Source organism: Neoarius graeffei, chromosome 5 (genome assembly GCF_027579695.1).
Source record: "Neoarius graeffei isolate fNeoGra1 chromosome 5, fNeoGra1.pri, whole genome shotgun sequence".
Taxonomy (NCBI): Eukaryota; Metazoa; Chordata; class Actinopteri; order Siluriformes; family Ariidae; genus Neoarius; species Neoarius graeffei.
Genome location: NC_083573.1, coordinates 68,339,473 through 68,366,942, shown reverse-complemented (window position 1 = coordinate 68,366,942; position 27,470 = coordinate 68,339,473). Strand labels below are relative to the sequence as shown.

Genomic DNA, 27,470 nt, shown 5'->3' with positions numbered 1-27,470 from the left:
CAGGGCTGGTGCTGGTTCACAACTTGTTCAACTTGTGAGCCAGCTGAGAACCAGTTTGCTTTTCCATAGCTTGCGGTGCTAAGGGAAGCCACGTCATTACGTCGCTGTATACGTCAGTTACGTCACTACGTTTGCATAAACCTTGGCGCGAATATCGAAGCAAAAACAACACGGAAGAAGCAGCAACAACAACAATAATAATAATAAATGACTTCGCGTTTGTATAGCTGCTGCTTCTCGTCGCTTAAAAATGGCGATCTTTCGTGGTCTTGTTATTGTTGTCGGTCTTAACAACTCCGCCCCCCGCTGACGTAAGCGGTTCTTTCCTCTGGCCCAGCAAAGAGCTGGTGCTAGCCTGGAACCGGTTTTTCTGGCCCCAGAGCCAGTTCTTTGTCAGTGGAAACAGAAAACCCGGTTCCAAACTAAGCACTGGCCCCGAACCAGCCCTGGAACTGATTTGGTGGAAAAGGGGCATTAATGTGAAGGAATATGTGGTTCATATTCCCCTGGATAGCACAATCCTATCAGCTAATAAAAGTACAACACAAGAAACAACAAGATCAACTGAGCTACTGGTCACTTACGTATCCCCCCCCCGCCCCGCTCTCGCTTATATCAGGATGCAAGCGATCGAAGGAACAGGACACTTATTATGAATGCTGACTTCGACAAATAATTAACCCTGAAACAAGCAAGTAAAGAGCCGTGCTCTCCCCAGGGATTTCAAACAGCATCCTGATAAACTCATTTTGAAATAGCATTTTGCTTCTTGAAATCGTATCAAAATCCACCCTATATGGCATATCGGCCTATATTTTGCAAGTACATTCAGTCAGTAAACAGGAAGTCGATGTGGGACAGACCTGAAAACGGTAGACACAGTATTGAGGTTTTTCACCCACGTGACCAAGTCATGTGATGCTGCCATTTTGGACGTCACGGCTCGAATCAGTTTGAACGCGAGGAAGGCGACAAACAAAAAACATAAAAGAAAAAGGAGCGAGATGCAGAAAACACCTTCACTATCCAGCGACGTAGGGCATTTACAGGGCGAGCAGAGGGAGAGGTATTTGCAAAAATTGAGGTTAGCAGGCTTAGAGAACGACGTTTACTTGCTTCCACCAGGATTGTTCACTGACGTACGGAAGTACACGAAGCCCTCGTCTTTACCTGACTTCGGCCCACATGATCTGTATACCCATGTCGTTAAAAACCCATCGCCATACACAGGTATTGATCTGAAAGCGTATAAGAGTTTGGATGCCTACAAATATTTTGTGTCAGGCTGGGTAACATGCCTACATCAGCGGGTCGTCCCTGGAGCCGGTGGTCGCCATCTTATTACAGCTAAGGTTTGTTCACATTTTCATTTACTTTCGGTCCTCAGGATAAACAAAATGTTATTAAATGTCATTGAAATAACTTCTTAGTCTGTTGAGACATGGCCTGTTATAAATTTGCTGTTACCAGGCAATGACCAAGAACTGTATTATTAGGGTCGGTGTCTGTGTTGTAGCAGTGTACTAGCAGCTAGCTGTTAGCACTAGCTAATGTCAACAACATAGTAGCTAGTATGTTACTGTAGCAATGTTTACGTTCAGTCATTTGGATGACTGTTAAAACCTTTCAGTCTAAAGTTTTTCCTTTACTGTATTTACTAGTTTACTGTAATTATGATCCTGCAGCTATTTACACCGGATCCAGTGTAAATAGCTGCCGGAGCGCGCTCCGGCTTGCTCCCCCTCAAATTAAGCAGCACGCTCCGGCTTGCTCCCGGAGCACTCTGCTTAATTTGAGGGGGAGCAAGCCGGAGCACGCTCCGGAACCTCGGCCGGAGCACTCCGGGAGCAAGCCGGAGCGCGCTGCTTAATTTGAGGGGGAGCAAGCCGGAGCGCGCTCCGGCAGCTATTTACACTGGATCCGGTGTAAATAGCTGCCGGATCATAATTACAGTAAACTAGTAAATACAGTAAAGGAAAAACTTGAGACTGAAAGGTTTTAACAGTCATCCAAATGACTGAACGTAAACATTGCTACAGTAACATACTAGCTACTATGTTGTTGACATTAGCTAGCTTGACCTTCAAAATGGCGGACACCGGGGCGTCACGTGACCCTGTGACGTCAGGTGAAATTACCTCAATAGAACCCCAAGCTGAAGCTCAGTACCAAATATCAAGCAGCTGTGATTTGTACTTGCTGAGAAAAGTGTTAGGAAAATTTTGTAAATCCACGCTACATGTTTCGTAAATACAGTCGGTCAGTAAACAGGAAGTTGACGTGCGACAGACCTGAAAACGGTATACACAGTATAGAACCCCAAGCTGAAGCTCAATACCAAGTGGCTATGATTTGCAGTTGCTGAGAAAAAGGGTGTTTCGGACAGAGGTAAACCAGTTACCCCGTGTATTAATAATAAAAAGAGAAGGAGGGGAAGAAGAAGAAAAAAAAAAAAAATCCACCGGTCTCAGTTCAAACATTGGAGATTTCACAAGTCTAGATGGCTGCAATTATTGTTCTTAATCATAAATCATAGCATCACACTTCCACGGGGTCCTTGTGCATAAATTCCTCCGCTATTCTTAGATACGTTCTACTTTCAGCCAACACCGAGGGTGAAAACAAGCAAAATGTTTTATTATGTTCAGCAGCTATAAAAATGTCTTCATTATAATACAAGCCTCAGATTCATATGAATCCGTGCTCTGGTGAAAAGGGCTTTTGGATAATGTGCTAACGACACACTCTCGTAAATCAAAAACAGAAAATCTCCCGTTCTCAACAAATCTCGTTGAGTAGACACTAAAACCCTCGACCATGGCTTCCAAGCCATACTATTTTGATCCGAAAAGAACACATAGGATCACAGTAAATCACAGTTCCACTTCTAGTAGGAGTTTTACCATTAACCTTTGCGGTCTTTAACAAGTAAACAGATCCTCCTGGAACAAGGCTGCCAGAAAGAGCCAGGACTGTGATTCAATTCCAGACTATTGACAGCTCGAGGTTTGGACAGAGACTGATCGAATTCCATGCTTCAACCTTGACTGCAAACCTTGCTTGAGTTTATTGAACTATCAGAGGGAGAAATCAAGGTGTCCCAAGGAGTTCGTAACAATTTCTGTGCATGTGTGAGATGATCCATGACGTAGGATGCTACGAGAATGTCTTCCATTTTTATAACGAACAGACTACTGACTTACAATTACCCATTTATTAAGTGTGTTACTTAATCGAAAAATCGTCTTCAGGCTGTGCTCGTGTGTGCGCCTATTCTGAGGCCATTATTAAAAAAATGTTCTGTTTCCGGTCCACTGGCCGGGTGAGTGCCGTTTGTGCGGTTGAATTTTTTTTTTTAACGCCGATTTTTTTAAAATATTTTTCTCGGGTTCGTAAATCTAAAATCAAACTTGACATTTACGCATTCCCAGGGCTTTCCACTAAGGCTCATACTAGCCAGCCATGACAAATAAGTAACCAGCCGGGGGAGGGGGGGAGTAAACACAAAATAAACTCCTGTGCATGCAGTTCCCAGGATTAAATGCATTTCCCACAGACCATTTATTTATTCACTTTACTCAAATGGCAGTAAATCTTCTTTCTTTTCTTGCGTATTGCATCATGAGGCATTCCTGGCTTGTAAATCTCATTTTCGGTGCATGACACATTCACGCAGCTGAGCATGCTATGAATTAACAACGACAACGGTCTGCAGTGGGGCTACACAATTAAACACTCAGCCAACATTTCTCCATTTGTGTATGCAAATACACTCCAACCACTCAGTTTGGTTTCATTTACAACCAACGGTATCTTTTGATGCCAGCACGTAATTGAATGAAAGAAGACTGGTTTACCGGAGACAAAATAAGCGTCATCTCTGCTTCTGTTCCCTCCGGCACACTACTGCCTCCGCCGAGTGCGCGCGCACTCTGAACTGAATCAGCTCTGCGCATGCGCCGTGCAGCACAAAAAAATGGCAGCCACCATGAAGGAAGGGGATCCGGAGTTTTCAAACATTTGCTTAAGTGTGAAATCACAAAATGGTATTCTAGCGAACAACAAAATAGTAAAGATTCAGAAAAACAAATCATTCAGTGATCATTTTAATAGTGTAATTTCATCCGAACTAGGCCTAACGCTCGATTTAGAACTACAAAAGTCTGTGTGTCGGACATTTTAAGTACCTTTGTAAAAGTTTTGCAAATGTTGCAGTCAGCATTTAAAGGAACAGTCCACCGTACTTCCATCATGAAATATGCTCTTATCTGAATTGAGACGAGCTGCTCCGTACCTATCCGAGCTTTGCGCGACCTCCCAGTCAGTCAGACGCAGTCAGACGCGCTGTCACTCCTGTTAGCAATGTAGCTAGGCTCAGTATGGCCAATGGTATTTTTTGGGGCTGTAGTTAGATGCGACCAAACTCTTCCGCGTTTTTCCTGTTTACATAGGTTTATATGACCAGTGATATGAAACAAGTTCAGTTACACAAATTGAAACGTAGCGATTTTCTATGCTATGGAAAGTGCGCACTATAATGACAGGCGTACTAACACCTTCTGCGCGCTTCGACAGCGCATTGATACGGAGCTCAGATATCAATGCGCTGCCAAAGCGCGCAGAAGGTGTTAGTACGCCTGTCATTATAGTGCGCACTTTCCATAGCATAGAAAATCGCTACGTTTCAATTTGTGTAACTGAACTTGTTTCATATCACTGGTCATATAAACCTATGTAAACAGGAAAAACGCGGAAGAGTTTGGTCGCATCTAACTACAGCCCCAAAAAATACCATTGGCCATACTGAGCCTAGCTACATTGCTAACAGGAGTGACCGCGCGTCTGACTGCGTCTGACTGACTGGGAGGTCGCGCAAAGCTCGGAGAGGTACGGAGCAGCTCGTCTCAATTCAGATAAGAGCATATTTCATTATGGAAGTACGGTGGACTGTTCCTTTAACATGCTAACTTACAGTTTTTGTACAAGTTTCAGTTGATTAAACTGTCATTGTATTAAACGTGTCTGCTTTTGTAATAAAAAAGTACCGAAAGAAAAAGCAAACACAGCATTGCGATTTCTTATCCATCCATAATAAAAAAAAAATCCCTCCCTCCCTCCCGAAAATTTTTTGCTCACCCGGTGGACAGGAAACAGATTTTTTTTTAAGGATGGCCCGGTTTGCAGAGGGTGTAAAATCCCTTACAATAGTTACAGCCTGTTAGCCAAAGCCACTGAAAAAGTGGTCAAGTGTTTTCTGCTCCACATGCAGAAAAAGGAAAAAAAAACAAAAAACGCAATGCTGGATGGATGCTCATAGACTACTAGTTATGAAAAGCTCGTTAAACAGTCCAGTGTGTAGTGCTGCTTCCCTGCTCTGTATTCTGTCACTGGAGCACTAATAAGAACCAGGCGGAGAGAAACCAATGACAATCGCCCAAACCTCCCTCTCATTCCAACTGCTGCTTTTCCACCAATGGAAAAACCTGGGCATCCAAAACCATTGCGTGTCTCCTCTGGAAACCTACAATGCTGTGTATATACCATAAAAAGAGCAATAAAGCAGAGTAAATAGAGTAAAGTGGCAATAAAACACCTGCCACACTCGACCAAATGTAGGATAGGTTTGTGAGCTGTCTACAAAACATGACTCAGTGAGAACCATGACGAAAAGCAAGCACTATTCGGTGTGGAGTTCCAGGCTGTAAATTTGTTTAAAGAGAATTCAACAAGATTAAAAAAAAAAAAAAAAAGGGGTGGAAAAGGAGAATGCAAGAAAGGACAAGAGACTAAAAACTACTGGTATCAGGAGAGGTCTGGGTGCAGTGCCAGGCCTCGCAAGGATAATATGTAAACCCTCTAGAACGGCTTCAGAACAGATGAGTAGATGTGTCTGTGATGTATGGTCGTGCGTGCGTGTGAGGCCTACGTGCTGGCATCCAGTCTCTGGTCATACTTCCTCTAGCACACTGGCTAATAAAAAGGGTTGTGAGTGGAGTGGGAGCTCTGAGAAGAGACAGGAAACAATCCCACGTTGAGGACACATTTAGAGAGCTGCGACGTTCCTTTATACCATGAGGCTGAACTAGAGTTACTTAAATACTAGGCCACTTTATTAGGAATACCTGTACACCTGCTCATTTATGCCATTTGATCAACTCAGCAAGTGGCAGCAGCACGATGTATAAATCCACACAGACGGAGGCCAAGAGCTTCAGTTCATGTTCACAGCGAACAACTGAAGGGGAAAAACGTGATTTGCGGTGACTTTAAACATGGCATGGCTCCTGGGTGCCAGGCAAGCTTGTTTGAGTATTTCAGAAACTACTGATACTGGGATTTGTCTGAAGAGGTTTCAAAGAAAGATGCGAAAGAAAAAAAAAAAAGGGTGCAAAAGAAAGAAAAAGAAAGGAAAGGTGCGAAAGAAAGAAAAGGAGCAAAGAAAGGAAGGTGCTAAAGAAAGAAAAGGTGCAAAAGAAAGAAGGAAAGAAAAAGTGCAAAAGAAAGGAAGGTGCAAAAGAGAAGGAAAAGTGCAAAAGAAAGAAAAGGAGCAAAAGAAAGGAAGGTGCTAAAGAAAGAAAAGGAGCAAAAGAAAGGAAGGTGCTAAAGAAAGAAGGAAAGAAAAGGTGCAAAAGAAAGAAGGAAAGAAAAGGTGCAAAAAAGGAAGGTGCTAAAGAAAAAGTGCAAAAGAAAGAAGGAAAGAAAAGGTGCAAAGAAAGAAAAGGTGCAAAAGAAAGAAAAGGAGCAAAAGAAAGGAAGGTGCTAAAGAAAGAAAAGGAGCAAAAGAAAGAAGGAAAGAAAAGGTGCAAAAGAAAGGAAGGTGCTAAAGAAAAAACAGGAGCAAAAGAAAGAAGGAAAGAAAAGGTGCAAAAGAAAGGAAGGTGCTAAAAAAGAAAAGGTGCAAAAGAAAGGAAGGTGCAAAAGAAAGGTGCGAAAGTAAGAAAAGGTGCAAAAGAAAGGTGTGAAAGTAAGAAAAGGTGCAAAAGAAAGGTGTGAAAGTAAGAAAAGGTGCAAAAGAAAGGAAGTTGCAAAGAAAGGAAGGTGCTAAAGAAAAGGAGCAAAAGAAAGGTGCAAAAGTAAGAAAAGGTGCAAAGAAAGGAAGGAGCTAAAGAAAGAAAAGGAGCAAAAGAAAGGTGCAAAAGAAAGGAAGGTGCTAAAGAAAAGGAGCAAAAGAAAGAAGGAAAGAAAAGGTGCAAAAGAAAGGAGGAAAGAAAAGCTGCAAAGAAAGGAAGGTGCTAAAAAAGAAAAGGTGCAAAAGAAAGGAAGGTGCTAAAGAAACAAAAGGAGCAAAAGAAAGAAGGAAAGAAAAGGTGCAAAAGAAAGGTGTGAAAGTAAGAAAAGGTGCAAAAGAAAGGAAGGTGCAAAGAAAGAAAAGGAGCAAAAGAAAGGTGCGAAAGTAAGAAAAGGTGCAAAAGAAAGGAAGGTGCTAAAGAAAGAAAATGTGCAAAAGAAAGGAAGGTGCAAAAGAAAGGAAGGTGCTAAAGAAAGGAAGGTGCTAAAGAAAGGTGTGAAAGTAAGAAAAGGTGCAAAAGTAAGAAAAGGTGCAAAAGAAAGAATAAATGCATGCAGTGAACAGCAGATCTGTGGACATAAATGCCTTGTGAGGAGAATGACCAGACTGGTCCAACCCAGGAAGGCTACGGGAACTCAAACAAGACAGAATCATCTATATCCCCCGCCCGATATAGCAAGTTTCAAGATATGTGTCGTCACATTTTTCAAGTTGTGCTGCAGGAAACCAACCCTACCTCTTTACACTGACCTCAGCAGCCCATGGCATAAACCCACCGGACCTTTGGTCCAGGGGAGCTAAAAATTTAAATTTCTCACATTTCTTAGTATCAAAAGGCACATATACATTACTTAATCAACACATATACCAACTTTCAAGACCATACCACTCAGTTTACAAGTTCTGCTCCGGAAACAAAACCTACCCCTAAGACTAACCTGAGAGACCAAGTCTGAAACTGTTTCCATGGAAACATGAAAAATTTAAATTTCTTAGTATGAAAAAGCATATCTACATCGCCTTGTTAACATGTATACCAAGTTTCAAATCCGTATCATGAGTAGATTTGGATATATGCGCAAGAAACAAACATTGCTCTTAGAAACCAAGTCAAAATCTATTTTCTACATAAAAAATTGAAAAATACTTTCTTTTTTCCCCCAAAAAAAATCCAAAATAGCAAAACGCACCAGTTCACATGTTGCTTGATACGTATACAACGTTTCATCAAGATATCTTCAGTAGTTTTAAAGATATGGCCTGGAAACAAAAACGTGGCCGGACGGGACACACGGACAGATGGAACCCATTTCTATACCCCCCGGCCAAACTTTGTTTGGGCGGGGGATAATAACCACTTGTTACAAGCGTGGTGAGCAGAAAAGCATCTCAGAGCACGACACATCAAACCTTGATGGAGATGGGCTGCAACAGCAGAACACCGCATCAGGTTTCATTCCTGTCACCAAACAGTGGGCACAGGTTCACTGAAACCGGATAACAGACGATTGGAAAAACATTGTCGGGTCATCTCTGTGCTTGTGAAACTGCATGAAGGCAGCAGGTATTCACAAAGGTTGCTGTATCTCGACACATCATATAATATTACAGGTCTTAATGTAACCTTCAGGAAACGGCACATTTATTTACAAGTCGTGAAACTGCCAGATTAAGAGTCTTACCTTATGCTGATGCACTGGTGAATTCTGCAGAAGGTCTCAAAGATGAACAAGCGAGCATTTTCAATAAAGTCCTCAAGGCATGCCACCAAGAAGAAATCATTCACCAGCACCTTCAGGAGATCGAACAATGAGATTAGGGAGATTATTAAATGGTTATTGAAGGGACAGGATAAAGCTGGTTCCAAGTCGCAAAGTCTGTGGTGCAGAGGAACGCTTACAGTTAAAGGAGAACTGAAGGCAACTTTTTTTTTTTAAATCATCAAAATTCTAGTTCTCATTTGATTAAATATAGGAATGCATTTCTGACAGCTATTCTGTCACTGCTATAGAGGGATTTCACTGACGTCACCCGAAACCGGAAGTAAACAGACCCTGCGCCATTTTGGAAGACCAACAAACTCGTGATTAGGGGGAAATAACGGCAGCGGTATGTGAACCCACGAGAATAAAGTGGAGTGGCAAACGACTTAAACAAACAAATCTGAGCTGTTTTATTTATGATTTATTGGCCCAACAGTAGACTTGAAAGAAACCTGTGTGAGACTTGGCAAAAAACTGTGGATATAATGGATAAGTCTGTGCATGATCTGCGGACACTTTGAGGTAAGCAAACGCAAGAAATTCAGATTTAAAACAGGCTAAACTGGCCCCAAGTTGATAACTGTATGAGGAGCAAGCCTCCCAGACTTCTACAATTTAATAATAATAATAATAATAATTTAGGATGGTTTGGGGCTTGCTCTCCCTCCTACTATATAAATAAAGCATAGTTGTTGTGTAGGCATATATCATAAATACATATGTATAATTTGGATAAATTAACCTAAATTATGGATACCTTAATAGTAACAAAAAGTATCAATTTTTCAACTGAAAAGATATATTATTAAAAGATAAATATCAACAAGATTACCTTGGCCATAACTGTGTGTAGGTTATTCTTAATAACAGCTGTAATATCACGACCCAAGCCACTAACAACATAATTGTAAGCCTGTAGCCCTTTGTAGGCTTTCAAGTCATCAGCAGTGTAGGCACTGGGTGTAAACAACAAATAGTTTACAATGTCTGGGTAGCAAACAGATGGCAGAATTGGTGTCCGGTCCTCCTTATGTTTCCATTCTCCCTTGCCGCGAGTCTTATCATATGGGTCAAACCCATCAATCACAGCCAGTTTCTCCACATGCCGTGCCCTTTCTGCAGCTGGTAATGTACTCACATAACCAGAATTATCAGCCATCGTGTCACTTTACTCTCGCTCGTACTTTGTTTTATATTGTGAGTGCATGTACTTGGTCTTCCAATATGGTGCCTAACACAGGGGTGATAGCGTTCCGGCGCCGCGCCGGATTTCCGGCGTACCGTGGCTGGGGGAAAAAAAAAAAAATCTAGTTCGCCCATTGTCCTGTGTCATTCTGAGATGCGCAGATAGACAGTAAAGGGAATTCGGAATTCCCTTTACTGTCTATCTGCGCATCTCAGAATGACACAGGACAATGGGCGAACTAGATTTTTTTTTTTTTCCCCCGGCCACGGTACGCCGGAAATCCGGCGCGGCGCCGGAACGCTATCACCCCTGCTAACAAAATCTCGCAGCGCGGTGACGTCATGCAGTAGCCCTCTATAGCAAGTTGAGTGTTTGAAATGCGCTCTGTAATACATCAGTCCATATGTCAAAGCAATGGCCGTAAACGAGATTCGTTGAGACCTGTGCGAGACATCGTAGGACGCAAGTAAAACGTACAGCGCAAATCAAAGTGACCAACATCTGCCAGCGTTGTCAAAAAGACGCGCGCGCCCGCTTTCGAATGCTGACGTAATCGAGCTGGAAGTTTTGTTTGTTTTGATAGCAATCAGGGAAGTTTGAAAAAAAGTCGGCAGTAATCGTCATTTAAACTCGCTTTTGTGCAATATTTCGTTTGGAAAACAGTTTTCAAAATGGCGGCGCTGACACTTCACGTTTCGAAGTCTCGCACAAGTCTCGTGATGATCGCGCGGATAAGCGACTGCCGTGGACCAAACGAACTAAATTCAACACGGCTAAAAACCGAATAGGCCGATAAGTATAATATTTAATTGCAATTAGTTGCCAATACGAGTCACGATATAAGGCTACTGAAACCAAAAACGTAACTGAATAACACGTTAATTAAGAAATAAAGCAAGTTTAAAAATGACTTCAGTTCTTCTATAAACGGGGGAAAAAAAAAAAAAGTTTATAGAAACTCGATACAAAAATCAAAACGGTTCTTTTTGTACTTTTTGGACTCTGTAGCAACAGGTTCAACAGCAGGGGAACCAGAACTAAGGACAACGAGTACTAATTAAGAGGAGATTAAAATAAAAAGAATGAAAATGAGTGAGTACGGGTGAGTAGTACATCCTGATGAACTGGACCATAGGGGACTACTTTGAACACGTCTGCACAGAAGCTGACTCGGAAATCGTTTACTCTGGCAGTTGTTAAGGAAGAAAGAAAGTCCCATTTGCATATGGGGTTTTTAAAAAAAAAGAAAAGAAAGAAAAGAACGATTTAGGGCCATTCTCGCCACGCCAAATCAACCACAAATCTTGGAATTCCACAGTCTCCACATGAAACAGAACAGGAACAAAGCCAGCCACCCAATCAGCCACAGCGGCTTTAAGTTATCGCTGCACATATCACGCACTGCCGCGGGGTCCAGCTAGCTCCACGATGGAACCAATTTACACTGCCACTGCGTTCACACGGATCTTCCACTATGTAATCACAGTCCCCGAGAGACACGCCAGCTGGGGTCTGATCCCCACACACACACACACACACCTCCTGCTTCTCTGCATTAGCTTTACAGTCCTCTTTTCTGACAGGACCCGGTGCGTTCACCTTCACAGACGGGTGGGCAGTATAACAATACATCAGACATTACAATAAATCGCACACTGCAGGTTCCGTCAGTACTTTTATATATCTTTTGTAACTGCGATACGATATTTCTGCCATGTCGCCGCCAGTTTAGTGCTGTGCATTCCACAGCGGTAAATCCATGTGCGAGCTCCTGCTGTCACTGCATGGTTCATGTATAGTCCTCGTCCTCTCGTTCTGTTTGCTTAGGCTCCGCTCTCTGCTATCTCGACTATTCTGACTGAAGAAGTCCCAACTACACGGCCGTATCAGCCGGCGTGTGTTTTACTGTCGTCAATGCTTATCTTAACCTGAAAAAACCCCAGATGGCTTAAGTGCCATAATTGCAGTCATCTGTTTTTCAGGAAAGATTTTGTAAAAAGGCATAAAATGTCCTTTTCAGACTTACCCTTGAGGCAGATTTGCTTTGAAAAGCATCACACCCCCATAGTCCTGGGGTTCTTAACTTCAGACTTGGATGCTGTAGAACAGCTTCAAGTTCTCTCCGTGTCTAACGCTGATCCAGCTCATGAGGAGCTTTATAAAGAGCTGATGAGGTGGATCAAGTAGGTTAAGAGTCGGGAAAACTCAAAATGACACTTCGTGGGTCCATGGGACCGTCAATTGATGGAACTAGTCAACTTGGCAAACAAAAACTGTAAATCTAAAAGTTGGATGTGATCAGACCCAAACTGCAGTCTGTTAGCAGTAAGTGGAGTACAACAGGACTGCCTCGAGGCCATTTTATTTGATGGGTCTCGTTTTTTGCAGTCCAATCTTTTTCAAAGAACTGGCTATTCGCTGCTTCTGTATTAACGAGCTTAAAATATAACTATTTAAATCTACCAGAACATCAAACACTTCATCAGTTAACAGCCGAGTCAGAAAAACTGCTGACTATTCGGTGCTGCCGAGCTTGAAATAAACTCCGAAAACTGCCCCGGCATCTCGCACCTCATCTGTTAAAAGTCAACCGAGAAAACCGAAGGGCTTTTTCATACATAAATAAAAAAAAAAAAATAGCCGAACTTAATGAAGAAATGAGACCCTCACTAAACCAGTGACATGATTTATAAACATTTACTTCTGTGAGGAAGCCCATGCAATCACGCCAGATGTTTTTCATTCCAAACGTTTATCGTCAAGAAGCAGGGATGAAAATGAGACTAAAATCACTCGCGGTCGAGCCTTTTATGTCCACGCAGGTCCAAACGATCAAACCATTAGGGAAATCTCTATCATGCTCTGCATGCTAACGGGACACGTCTTCTGAGAGTCGACATAATTTGCACACCTGCCTGATCTTGGAGTAACGCAGCCCTCTGGCTAGCGGACTTCCCCGAACCAGCTTTGCTCTCGTCCCTACAGTGAAGAGTTCAGGCTGGCCGCTGCGTGAACGTACAATGAGTCGGGATTCTGATTAGACATGCCTTAGGCGTTAACGAGATTGTACGATTTAAAAACTGTTGAAAAACACTGAACGGAGTCATTGATTACGCAACGAACCGGCAGTTTATTCAGTGTTGTTTCAGGAATTGTGAATATAAAACCCGCTCATGCACTTGCTCTTATTAACCATTCTGCTCGAGATGAATCCTTGGGACCGCAAAGCTGTTTTGTTTCCTTCACCCAATAGTTTCCTGGACTCGCTCATAGCAACGCTCTCCAAGGACATATATGAACGCGAGCCTATTTAGGATTTGGCCACAGAGATTTAATGTAGCGCATTACTAAACAAATTTAGGTTAAAAAGTCATGTTTTCCAGGGTCAGTGCAGCACCGTGAACGTGCCAGGCTGGCTCATGACCCCGAAAGCCCTGCAGCCAAAAGCTATTACTTATGGACTATGTTCCATGAACAGGATGATAAACCGAAATATGAGGGGAAAATATAAAGTAAGCAAACTTCCCTGGAAAGTGTGAAGGTGCTTGCGAGTACCATGCCATACAATGAAATTCTGTTGTGGTATTTTTTCTTCTGCACACTATATATTGGTGTGGGGTTTTTCTAAAATTGTTCTGCTGGCACTAAAAGACAGCGCTTTGACTGTAAACACCGAAGAGTATGACGCAGCAAATCAGGGTGAAATCTAATGCGGAGATCACCACGCAGGCCCCATTATATACCCGAGCGAAAATATAAACGTCTGAACCACAGCAGGCTCCTTTCAGCGCACGGGCCGACCTCAACACACGAAAAGTGCTTTTTGTTAACCGTGCCACTGATGGACGATTACCGGGCATCATAAAAAGTTGACAGACGGTGAGACAGACGGTGAGTCAGAGGCTTTCCGACAGCAATTCTCTCTCTCTCTCTCTGTGAAGAGTGGGACGCAAACGCACAGAGAGCTTTCAGAGCCCTTTCGGGACCCCGGCTAAAGAAAAGGCCATCTGCGGGCAAGCGCGGCTCATGATACAGCATCAGTAATGACTCACCGCAGCATGGGAAATTTCATAGGACTCACTCCACTGACCAGCCGCAGCTCTGGGCTGCGTGTGGTTTCATTACAACTCGTCATAAGGTTAAAGCCGAGGCGTCATGGAAGTAAATTGAAAAGTTGCAGACTTTCTGTGGTCAGAAAAAGAAGGGAAAAAAAAAAAAGTCAAGCTGCACGCACTCAACTGGTTAAGAGGCGGAGAGTCTTTTTGGAAACAGAGTCCGTTTTAAGCGACGGTGAGGCCGTTAAAGATCTCAGAAGGTTACATGTAGAATCACTTGGCTTTTCCTACGAGCGTGAACGTTTCGGAAAACGACCTCGTAAACAAGCTAATAAATACGTATTTAGAACTTACCGACTCGCACTCTCGGAGTTTCTTCTGAGCACCGTCGAAATCAAAGTTCACGTACAGGCATTCCACGAACTCGGTGATGGGGTCCTTGTAGGTATACGACTCCTTAAAAAGACAAAGGAAACATGGATGATGGCGACATTTCTCATACAGCACCACACGTTTATTCTGAATTAATATGCGCCTGGATGGATTTATGCATAATCGATCATCGGTTTAGAGTGGCACGTTCTACCTTCCAAACCTATAAATGCGTCGAAGATGAAAGGATCAGAGCGACCTTGATGGGATGTGCGATACAGGTTTTGAAGCTTCCTTGTATATAAAGACCATGAATGCTTGAGAGTCATATGAGGAGACTGGTGAGGTGAGTGCATTGGGCCAGATGTTCAAGAGATTACACAGCTGGAGAAGGCTCATATTCAGATTTTAGTGCTACTGACAGTGTTGTAGTAGAGTCACTGAACCTCGAGTCCGAGTCCCCAGCGTTCAAGTCCAAGTCATTAAAAGGAAATTTCGAGCCGAGTCCACTATCGATCCGAGTTGAGTCCGACGCAAGCCGCGCTATCAACAGGGCAAATAACATGAGAGAGGGTTAACCCTCGCTAGTTCATCACTCAGCAAGCAAGCCCCGCCATCAACAGAGCAATGAACATAGCGTCTCACTTCCTTCTCTGGGTGGAGTCTTGCTAAACGATTGAAGTTCGAGGTTGTCCCCGTCGTCTCCTCGATAGTTCTTCTACATATGGAACACATAGCAGTGCATTTTTCCCACTGCACGAGAAGTCTGTATAAGCAAAGCGGACAATCCTAGGGGCTTCTCTCCAGGCATTTCAGCGCCATTAACGTTAATTTGTTCCTGAACATGACGTATGAACAGGTGAATGTGCATTCTCTTGCACGAAATTAGCATAAACATTAACGTCGATATAAATATCTTATGGCATGTTACAAAAAATAGAAAAAATCCGAGTCCTTGTCTCCAATTTACAAGTCCGAACGCAGTTAACGCGCGAGTCCGAGTCGTCAGTGCTCAAGTCAAGTCACAAGTCCTTAAAATTAGGGCACGAGTCGAACTCGAGTACTACAAGCCTGGCTACACACACTTGTGCCTTTGTGAGAACTTTACTCTCTGCATGAACTGAGGGGGCCGTTCTGTAATCCCGAACTGGTTAGTTTTGATAAACGGAGATGGATGGCCTGATTCTAGCTTTGTCATCCACCGGCAGTAGCTTCCTTGGTACAAAGTAATGGTTGGTTGTGCATGAAAAGAGAACCAGGGTTTTGTTTAGTTGTTTACTGCACAGTCTGATGTAAATCATTTGTTATAAAAAGCAAAAGAGAACACAGATGATTACACCCATGTCGACACTCGTGCCCTGGTATGCTCAGGCCTCATTTAGCAGGCATTTAACCAGTTATTCCACAAAATCGAGTCATACATGAGCTGATAGATGGAGGAGATTGAGTGAAATAACTTTTGTTCTATCCACATTCACCGGATTTTGAGAAACAGAGCATTTTTCATCTCATCTCATTATCTGTAGCTGCTTTATCCTGTTCTACAGGGTCGCAGGCAAGCTGGAGCCTATCCCAGCTGACTACAGGCGAAAGGCGGGGTACACCCTGGACAAGTCGCCAGGTCATCACAGGGCTGACACATATGGCCCCTTTTCCACTACCCTTTTTCAGCTCGCTTCAGCCCGACACGGCTCGCGTTTCGACTACCTCAGAACAGCACGACTCAGCTCGCTTCAGCCCTGCTTAGCACCCAAAACTCGCACGGTTTTGGAGTGGGGCTGAAGCGAGCCAAACCGAACCGAGTGGGGCTAGGGGCGTGAGCAGACACTCCCCTGTGCACTGATTGGTGAGGAGGAGTGTCCTCACATGTCCACACATGCCCCGCGAGCACGCTGGGATCTGTAAACACCGTAAACCCGGAAGAAGAAGAATTACGAATTACGAGAATTTCTGAAGCCTTATGCGCCTCGCCTCATCTATACGCTCTTGCCAGTATCTGTTGGTGTTGTCGGTGACAACAAGCCACAGCACCAAGACCAGCAACACTAACGACTCCATGTCCTCCATGTTTATTGTTTACTATCCGGGTCGTGAGACTACCGCTTAAAAGGTCACCGATGTCACTGTTTGCGCCGTCTAACGACATCACGTGACGTCCACCCACTTTCGCTAACTCCACCCAATGTGTCCACCCACTTCCAGCCAGCACGGTTCAGCGCGGTTGTAGTCGAAATGCAACTCCAACAGCCCCACTCAGCTCGACTCAGCTCGACTCAGCACGGCACGGCTCAGCCGCGTTTGTAGTGGAAAAGCGGCAATAGACACAGACAACCATTCACACTCACATTCACACCTACGGTCAATTTAGAGTCACCAGTTAACCTAACCTGCATGTCTTTGGACTGTGGGGGAAACCGGAGCACCCGGAGGAAACCCACGCGGACACGGGGAGAACATGCAAACTCTGCACAGAAAGGCCCTCGCCGGCCACGGGGTTCGAACCCAGGACCTTCTTGCTGTGAGGCGACAGCGCTAACCACTACACCACCGTGCCGCCCCAACAATAATAATTCTTGAAAAAGAAAAATGATACGTTTTTTTTCCATCAAATATTTTTATTCCATATTTTGTTGCATTTTTTGGGGGGGTTGTGTTTTCGAGTAGTTTTTATTTCGTCCTCGGTTGGTTCAGCAACATGCGCCGCCATTTTGTTTTTCTCTGCTCACGGTATATGAGCTGATGTCCTAGTAATAGAGTAGCCAATCAGAGCACGCGATTGCTCATATCTGGTGAACGTTGATAGAATAATATATAACATGCTCGGTGGCTGTGCTTACAAATGTGCGGCCAGATGAATCAGATGCACGGCGTTCCTATTAAACGGAGGAGTTGTTAAGTAAATCGGGAGTGAGATGAAGACAAGGCAGAATCCAATACCTGCTGGATAACTTTCACCAGATCCTTCAAGACCTGCCTACGCTTGCGCACGTCCTTGTTAGTGATGACAGCTGTGGTCAGGTAGCGCAGAATATGTGGGCACATGGTCTGAATGGCATTTAGGTACCTGGGAAAAACAAACACACAAACAGAGGTGGTCAAATACTTTGAGTCATCTGTCTTTTATGGGTATTGGAAGAAATTTAAAATAAATAAATAAAAATAGTAAAACGGTGAAAGCATCTCTGTTCAGTGTTGGAAAGACAAGGAAAACCCCAGGCTAGATACGGATCACTGGCCGCAGGCCTGGCCAGTAGCTGAAATACTACCCACCAGGGGCTTGTTTTTCAGCTTCAGGTCAACTAGCTGTAGGCGGAGTGCGAAACAGAGCGTTGAGAAGCACTGCTATTACAAACCAATACAGTTCCTTCTGCAGCCTGAGGACAGACCAGATCCGTCCCTCATGAGTGGGGGGGGGGGGGGGGGGAGCACACAACAGATGCCTTGTCATAAGTCTGAGAGCTCTTTTTAGGGTGCACTTAACATATCGAGTCGATTCAAAGGACAATATCCGTGTCTATAGTATCTGAACCAACATCTTTGACCTCCGGCTTCCTCCCCCACCTCCTCCTCCTCTTCTGAGGATCAAATTAAATTTCAAAGAGGAAGTCAAGTTGCTTGGTCTCGGCCAGCCCCCTAAAGCTCTTAGGGGTCCGAATGGAGAAACACATGTTCCAAGGAGGTGGAGGACTAGTGGATGGTTTAATTAGTCAAAGCAATTAAAGGGATGAGGGGACTGTGGCACTTCAGATGTCGGGGGTAAAAAGAGCAGTGGCGTAGCCCTATCCTCCTCTCGCCTTCCTTTGGAGTGGTGCGAGTCCACAACAAACCGCAACACTCTGTACTGTGTTTGTGATTAACTTACACCTACTCCCTCTCCAGAGGGGGTGCCGATCGCCAGTCTGCTCGCATGAGTCATGAAGCTATTTCTGGCATTTGCATTCTGTAATGCGCCTTAACAGACCAATAAATCATTTAAAAAAAAAAAAAAGAACAAAGACAAAAGATTTAGGGTGCAAGTTTATATCAACTTAGTAACTTGGACAGAGTTTAAAGGAAAAGGCAACTTTTGTACAAAACCAGGTGTGTAATAGGAGAAAAACGTATACATAATCAATTCCGTTAATTATTTCCATTATATATCGAACATGAAAAAATATTTTTAACTTTGAAATCATGAATTGACACAGAGGAGTCGAAGTTGGAGGAGTCAGCCATTTTGAGATTGTGGGCAACTATAAACCAATCAGAATCTTTCGTTAATGCGCCTCCCTCTGACCTGTGACGTCACTGGGCCCATGAAAACAGTGCTTACAGACAGATCACTGTGATTAGGAGTCCCGGCGGGTGGCTTGTATTCGATTCGTTTATATCCCGACCTTGTCAGCTGTCAGATTTATGTTCACGGACCCGGTAAGCTGGTAAATAATATATATGAGTGATTCCACGCTTATGGGTACTGAAATGGGGACATGAACTTATTCACCTAAAACCATTTCTTTTTTTACCATCAGGTCACAAAACATGTAATCTTTAATGAATGATATGTTAAAAGATAACTTTAATTTTCTGAGATGTAATAAAAACATATTTATATGCCAAAGTCAAGCCTATGAGTTCCAAAATGATGTCTGTTACATTACTTCTGTTACGATTGTCCATCTCGCGTCTGTTACAAATTAATTACAATCTAGCTATATACCATGTTAATCTTATTGAAAGAATGTGTATGTTTATTCTACTACACATGTTTATTAATTATATTTGCTAAAACATCACCTTCCTATGTTTCAAAAAGTAATTCTACATTGTTAAAATTGAGAATATATATGTCCACAACACTTCTGTTACGTTCTGACTTTGGCATATAAATATGTTTTTATTACATCTCAGAAAATTAAAGTTATCTTTTAACATATCATTCATTAAAGATTACATGTTTTGTGACCTGATGGTAAAAAAAAAAAAAAGAAATGGTTTTAAGTGAATTTTTAAAAATAAGTTCATGTCCCCATTTCAGTACCCATAAGCGTGGAATCACTCATATATTTTTTTCTTTACCAAATTCTAACAGAAAACGAGAGCGCCCGAAAGGGAAAACCGAGCCGAGCCGCTTCGCGCATGCGCAGTAGGCTTGGTAGGACAAATCCAAATAGGAGTCATTCAGGATTCAGCCATGTTTTTGCTCCGTGTTTTTACTCGACCAAAGTTCTACAGTATTATGAGCTTTAAGTTGCATAAATAAAACCATTTGGTGAAACTTTGAAGAAGCGATTGTAGGGGGCGTCATGGCTCAGGTGGATAAGGCGCCATACCATAAATCCGGGGACCCGGGTTCGATTCCGACCCGAGGTCATTTCCCGATCCCTCCCCGTCTCTCTCTCCCGCTCATTTCCTGTCTCTACACTGTCCTATCCAATAAAGGTGCAAAAAGCCCAAAAAAAAATCTTAAAAAAAAAAAAAAGAAGAAGCGATTGTACTGGTTTTTTACCTTATTACCATGAAGCACTGAAGAGTTCTTTTCAGTGGTGGGCCGCATGACGTCATGCAGTAGATCAATATGGCGGAACGCATCTTCGCTGAGCTCAGCGCAAGCCCGTATTATTAAAAGTTAAAAGATACTGTTATGCGGTCTGTTCTTTCTCTATAAATTCCATGATCGATTACTTTATATATTTATCTATCTATTTGTGGTGATTTTGTACAAAAGTTGCCTTTTCCTTTAAGAAAGCAAGACTTTTTCCTCAACACTGCTCGGAGAAGCACAGAGACGCGAACGGCTGCGTGGCTCCAATTTCACGATGTGTGTGTGTGTGTGGGTGGGTGGGGATTAGAGGTAAATCAAGTGAAACACTGAATCTAATCAGCAAGGGTCAGTGTAGTATAACTTCTGTATCATCTTTCCTGTTTGCACCTACATCATCGATCACCTTTTGACAATATTCTCGCTCTAACAGCCCCGTGATGAAATGAAACACGATAGCCAATCTTCAGGATCATCTTCGGTTTTGTTTCCATCTCGACACTCTGCAAGCTTTCCAACTTCACCATTAGTTTCAGGAGCGCGCTTCTAATCACTGGCCAGGTAAAACGATTCAGAACACTGGGTCACAATAAACAACTATAATTTAACAATATTAACCAAACACCTTTTTTTTTCTTTTTTAAATCTTTCAGGTCAGTGCAAGATTTCATGATGCATAACGGTGCTCTTCTCCAAATTCATCCACTAATCAATACAAGCACAAGTCTACTGCCGTAAGCAATTACACAGTGTATCCAAACACAAACTGCCCAGTGGGAGAAAGGTTCAAATTTTTTTTTTGAGGTCACAGAGCTGAAGATGATTGTATAGCACGAAAGGCGAGAGAACTTCTTACTGCTATAAAGACTCTGGCCAGGACAGAGAGACGCATGACTTGAAGAGTCCAACCACAAATTAGAAGTACCTATTTGAAGGAGTTTACTGTAGTATAATGAGCATCTAAGTCCAAAGTGCTGTTGTACAGCCAGCCATCTTGGACTGGAGCTGCAGTAAGCGGAGAAGGTCTGATGGAGCATGTCACTGTGGCCTCGGCCACTGGGTCAAACAACCACAGGTCACTGGCCCACTGGATCCGGCCCAAAGGAAGCGAGCGGTCACCGCCGGGAGAAAAAGGCCAAGCCTCACCGAGGTTTTCCAGCATACAACAGCACAACAAGCGACCTCAAGCTATCCTTACTACGGCCACTATGGTGAAGCACTTATTACTAATTACTGGTCTGGCCTTACAGTCATCTCTGCTGAAAAAAAAAAAAAAAAAGTTGCTGAAAGGCAGATCAACATAATCTTGTGTGGTTCAACACTACACTTTAGATTAAAAATATATACATATACGGTATAAACATGTTCTCGATGAAGACGGAAAGGACATTTAGCATAGATACAGAAGGCTTCCTACGTGTAACACAAATAGTCTAAAATTCAGAGATGTTGGGCGGAATAATCAAGTTATTCCACAAAATCAAGTTGTACACGAGCTGACAGCCGGTGACGCACGTAGCGCCGAGTCGGCTATAAGCCATATACGACGAGATTGACTGGAATAACTGTTTTATTATATCCACATTCGCTGGATTTTGAGAAACGGAGCAATTTTTAAAATTTTTTTGCAAATCCGATAATCGCTTTATACAAAACGTCAGACAAAGTCGTTTCCACTTAGAATGTAAACAAACCAGCGAAACGACAGGAGCAATTTGTGAAAAATGCTAATAATAATAATTCTTTAAAAACTAGAAAAGCACTCGGAGAGCGCAGACCTCCGCCAAGAATCTCATCTCATCTCATCATCTCTAGCCGCTTTATCCTGTTCTACAGGGTCGCAGGCAAGCTGGAGTCTATCCCAGCTGACTACGGGCGAAAGGCGGGGTACACCCTGGACAAGTCGCCAGGTCATCACAGGGCCGACACAGACAACCATTCACACTCACATTCACACCTACGCTCAATTTAGAGTCACCAGTTAACCTAACCTGCATGTCTTTGGACTGTGGGGAAAACCGGAGCACCCGGAGGAAACCCATGCGGACAAACATGCAAACTCCGCACAGAAAGGCCCTCGCCGGCCACGGGGCTCGAACCCAGACCTTCTTGCTGCAAGGCGACAGCGCTAACCACTACACCACCATGCCGCCCTTCCGCCAAGAATCCTTTAAAAAAATTCCGGGATCCAGAAGGTGATCCGGATCCCCGCCAAAATTTAATGGATTGTTACTTGTGCCCAGTCACACCTCTGGAAAAAATTTCAGAGCAATCCGTTCATTACTTTTTCCGTAATGTTGCTAACAGACAAACCAACAAAAAAACGACGCTACCGAAAACATAACCTCCTTGGCGGAGGTAATAAAAGATACGTTCTTACCATCGCATACTTTCCTTCCATATTTTGTTGCTTTTTTTTCGTAAATATTTTGGGTTTTGTTTTCATGTAGAGTTTTTATTTCGTCCTCAGTTGGTTCAGCAACACGCTCCGCCATTTCGTTTTTCTCTACTCACGGTACACGAGCCGACTGGCTCCTCTACTACTAGGCTATCAGAGCGTGTGATTGCTAATGCTCGTATCCAGTGAATGTGGATAGAATAACAGCACGTATGCAGAAAAGTGAGAGAGAATATTTTCTTAAAGCTCCCTTCTTCATGAGGACTTGGTTTCGTTTGCATAATGAATCCTGCTGTAAAAACTATTGATTTTTCATATGCGGCCCTCAGCTGAGTCAGAGCTCGTATTCCCAGTACAAGACGGCCGTCTGCTAAGCCATCTATTATTTTCAGGGCTCATCGGTGAAACTCGATCGTTTGTTTTCACTTTGGCCCCTGGGGTCATGCATGTTTTTGTGTGCGCGCGCGCGTCTGTGCCTGGAGCGGTGGTCTGAGGCACTGGACTGGTCGGAACATCAGCAGTTTCATTTGCAGATTGTGGTGGGCTTGACACACACCCGCACTCACACACACTCATCCGGTTTTATTCGAGCCGAAGCCAAATGAAATGCACAGACGGCAGTGTGCAGCTGCTGAAGGTGCTTACTGTGGCTGGTACAGGAAAAGCTCGATGATGTTGTCTCGGCCTTTGGGGTGGTTGAAGAAGACGAAGAGAGACCAGTGGATCAGCCATGTCCTCTGCTGAAGTGACTGGAGAGGAGAGCTCACCGTCTGAGGAATATACACACGAGAGAGAGAGAAATTGTTTAAGGCGATGAAATCCTTGTGTATGTGGTTAATTAGGTTGTTCAATTCACATGCTGAACTCCTGACTTCCTTTCATCACTGGTGCAACTTCAGCTGGCCTTATGATTTCAGTCCGAATTAAAAACAGAGATTTAAAAGTTCAGCGAAAATGGGGGTTTCGACAAGCCAAACCCCTGGACAACATCGCCTTGTCTACTGTTCCAGTTTCAAATCAAACTCAATTAATGCAACTGTGCTACTGTGGTTCTGCCTGAGGTGTCGGCAGAATAGGAAGCAAACAAGTGAAACAAACCAGAATAAAGCCGAAAGAATGTGGCAGAGACAGAAAGAGAGACCGAGAAAGCACAGCAATAGTAGTGCTGATAGTGTTTTGCTGAAATGTTAGGCAGTCAATATCATGGCCTATGTAAGGGAATCTGAGTGCGGTATTGAATTCTGAGTGGTGGGGCATTACGTTGTTATCGATAGTCTCTCGCAGGCGGGTGAGATCCTCCATAGCAGCCTCCCAGTTCTGCATCAGGATCTCAGAGGCCAGCTTTCCCCACAGGGAGTTCAGCGCGTTTCTATCAGTTGCTGGAACCTGCACAAACAACAATACACACACTTTAAAAACAAGGAACAAGGCAGCTTAATCGAAAAAAAAAACACTCAGACTTTATCTATTCAAGGTGCGCAGTCATTGCTCTTCAAGGCCACCGAAGTGGATGGGGCTAAAGCTGTAAACCTCTGGAGCAAGTGACATTAAAGGCCAATTTATGCTGACAACCCAGTCCTCGCAGATAGCGTCGCAGACGGTGTCTGCGTAGCCCCCCCACCTTCGCAGACGCTCTGCGCGCACCTCCCAAAAATTGTGACCACCGCAGAAGCCTCGCAGACAAGAGGGCTCTGATTGGTCCACTCTACATCCGCTGTACACGCACTTCCGCTTCCCTACTTTCCCGGTTTGGTTTGTTTTCACGACCGGCATTTTTAAAAACACGAGCGAAGATGGAGCAGCACGAAGAGCGGTTGATCGAGGACGTACGTACATCTATACGACTCCAGTTCTAGTCATTATAAAAAAAATAAAAAAAAAAAGTTCTAGTCATTATAAGTAACCGGAGGATAAACACTCCACTAACCACACCCACCAACTACTCCTAGCGACTTCGCGCCCCCTTGCGTTGTGCCGGTGAATAACATCGCGCACGCCTATTACTCCTCGCTCAACGATAAATTACAACTGTCTGCGAAAAGCTATCTGCGAAAGCCTTGTCGCAAGAGCATGCAGAGGCCTCAAGTCCCCTGGTCAAGGGCAGCAAAATAAGAGCTTGCAGCCCCACCCAGGATCTTGCATCAGATACAACTTAGTTTTCTTCCCCCCCCCCAAAAAAAAAAACCCTCTCAGCTGGAATGCATGCAAACTTCAAAAGCATGCTTTCCTGCCATCGCTGAAAAGAAAACCTTGATACTTGGCTGCAGTGAAACCACTTCTGGCTAGAACAACATTTATTCATTTGCAGTGGACAAACAGATTCAATTAAGTCATCTTCAGGGAACAAAGCTTGACAGGGAGAGAAATGGATCATGAAAGGCCATTTAGCCTTTTATGAAGCCTCATTGGCTGCACTTCGTGATAAAGCAGCCACTGTGTCAAGGACAACTGTTCCACCATCCATCCAGATTACTGGAGTAACTGAAAGCACATTGGATCGCTGTATGTGCTTTGCCTTGTTTACTCCATGTTTTAACTCGCAAACAAGACGCGGAGAACACAAAGGTTTCGAAATGTGGAACACTTCAACTTTGATGTATCATGAATCACATCACTTAGTCAAGACAAAACCCGATTGGCCTCACGGCGGGTTGATTTCATTCCAAACAGTCTCTCTTGCACGAGGTTAAGTTGAAAAGGTCCCTCAAGGTGAAAGGTGAAGGACCGGCTTGTTCGGAGCATAATGACGGGCAGTAAACAAGCGAGCGCTGACTAAGCTCAGGGTCAAATGCTAGTTATGTCAGGGGGAAATGTTCAGTTAGACAGATCAAGTGATCGGAAAAAGGTTCAGAGGGTCAACAAAAGGGCAAGGAACACGAAAGAAAAAAATTTTGGATACACTCCTTAGAAAAGTCACAGAAACTTGTAGCCTAGATCTACGAACCGTACAAAGTTAAAATGATCTTGAAACCCGAAGGTTTTTGGAAGCCAGGACTCGATCTGTTTCCATGGCAGGGTTCTTACTTTTTGGTCAACACAAAATTCCATGACTGGAAGAATTTTTTCCAAACTTACATTCTGCAATACATACACGGCATGAAATTCATGCAATAAATTATGCTGATGAATTATTTTCTTTAACTTTTAATAAAGAAGCACATTTTTGATTCGCTAAGAAAATATAAACATTAATCTACCGTATTTTCTGGACTATAAGCCGCTACTTTTTTCCTAGGTTTTGAACCATGCGGCTTATACAAAGGTGCGGCTATTCTGTGGATTTTTCTTCCACCGCTAGGGGCGCTCTAACCGGAAGTAGAATCAAAAATAAGATAGACGAAAAATCAATGCAAAGAAGAATTCGCAGATCTTTAGCAGATAGAACACGCACGACAAATTACTAACTGGTAATTATTTTCAAATCCAGCGAAGATGATTAAAGTGACTTGTGGTTTCAAACACAGGAGAAATGAAGGTAAATAAATACCGGTTATTTTCTCTTGGTTCTGTTCCGTTTTAATCAGCAAAGTTGCTGCCGTGTTAAAAGGCACTGTTCGGAAAGAATCTGTTCAGGTACATACATGTACATTTACAGTACATGCAGTAAATATCTAATTTTTCAACATAGATATCTGCGGCTTATAGCCCGGTGCAGCTTGTATATCTTTTTTTTAATTTATTTTTAAAAATAGAGTGGATGCGGCTTATATACAGGTGCGCTCTATAGTCCAGAAAATACGGTAGTCTCATGTAATTTATTATAATTTAATTTACACACAATTATACATACAGGCCACTTTTTCCATGGAATAAAAACCATGTATTCTATTCGCATCTCGTGAATTTACTGATGGCATGCAATATCATATCGCTAATCCTCCATGTATTACGCCGTTCTCCCCAATGGAGAATGAGCGTGCAATACTGTTATAATATTGCACGTTGTCAAGACAACACGTCGTCACACATCAGCGCTCAGGCGAAGACAAAATGGATCCTTTTAGTTATGCTGTCATAGTTAGTTGCTGGAGTCCCTGCTTGTACTCGGTGCAATATGTATACTGTTCCTACTTATTCAGGTGACATTGGGCATACCTAACCACCTGTGTTTTCTCTCTCTCTCCCCAAATCTGTCCCTCTGAGTTACATGTCGGTCCTGGGATCGAGATGCTGACCTCTTCTGCTCCTTGGACCTGCCTGATCCGTCCCGGTGCCCTGTGTCTGGTTGGAGTCTCATCGCATCGCTCCTGTGGAGAACGACCCCGTGTGGACAGTTGGGGGCCGCGCCTGGAGGACGCTCTGGACTCTTGCAGTAGTGCTCTTGTGGCTGGGGACTGCAGCTGACTTGCTGACTTTGGGACTGCGGTTATCGTGAACGGTTTTGCGCTCGGGTTTCCGTCAGTGGGGGTTTATAGCATCAACGAAGCTGACTTTATATTAGGACTGTTAATGTTATAGTCGTGTTGTCTGTTGTCGCCCAAATGAGGATGGGTTCCCTTTTGAGTCTGGTTCCTCTCGAGGTTTCTTCCTCATGTCGTCTGAGGGAGTTTTTCCTTGCCACCGTCGCCACAGGCTTGCTCATTGGCGATAGATTAGAGATAAAATTAGCTCATGTTTTAAGTCATTCAAATTCTGTAAAGCTGCTTTGCAACAATGTTGATTGTTAAAAGCGCTATACAAATAAACTTGACTTGACAAAACCTTTTTGCTGCGAATGTGCACAATCATTTCTTTGTTGGCCAGGAAAGAGAGAAAATCCAGCGCTAGGTTTACGCACTAAATAAATAAACTGAAACTAAAGGCGCGCTGAACACCCGAAAGGCTACCAGAACTTCCTTAGATATTCTTCACGCATATTTACAAGAGAAAAACAGACCAACGGACATCGAGAAACTGGAAAAGAGAGCAATAGCGGAAATACTGTCAAAGTTCTACTTGGAGGTGAGGAAAAGTGACGGGGACTTTTACAAGAGGACTTCACTTGTGGACTTGACTCAGCAAAGCCCTTTTGTTTTGAACAACTGCAATGGAACAGTGAACAACTACCACAAGTAACTGTGAACTTGAACTGTCGACCTGTATATAGCTTGTATACAAGTCGGGTGGTTGTTCAGGCTTTTTGGACTTGTAACATTTTTATTGTGAGCACTTTGTACAGTACATTGG

The 27,470-nt window shown here is 43.4% G+C and overlaps 1 protein-coding gene across 1 annotated transcript in view; it reads right to left on the bottom strand.

Moving 5' to 3' along the window:
- The window catches only part of eif3ea (eukaryotic translation initiation factor 3, subunit E, a), a 117,895-nt gene that overhangs the window by 13,400 nt on the left and 77,025 nt on the right, over positions 1 to 27,470 (bottom strand). Inside the window, exons 6-10 of the mRNA XM_060922285.1 lie at positions 23,565 to 23,690; positions 22,950 to 23,074; positions 17,323 to 17,449; positions 14,368 to 14,469; positions 8,692 to 8,801 (exon numbers count right to left, since the gene is read on the bottom strand). Of these exons, the coding sequence (XP_060778268.1) occupies positions 8,692 to 8,801; positions 14,368 to 14,469; positions 17,323 to 17,449; positions 22,950 to 23,074; positions 23,565 to 23,690 (590 nt within the window). The remainder of the gene's footprint in view (positions 1 to 8,691; positions 8,802 to 14,367; positions 14,470 to 17,322; positions 17,450 to 22,949; positions 23,075 to 23,564; positions 23,691 to 27,470) is intronic.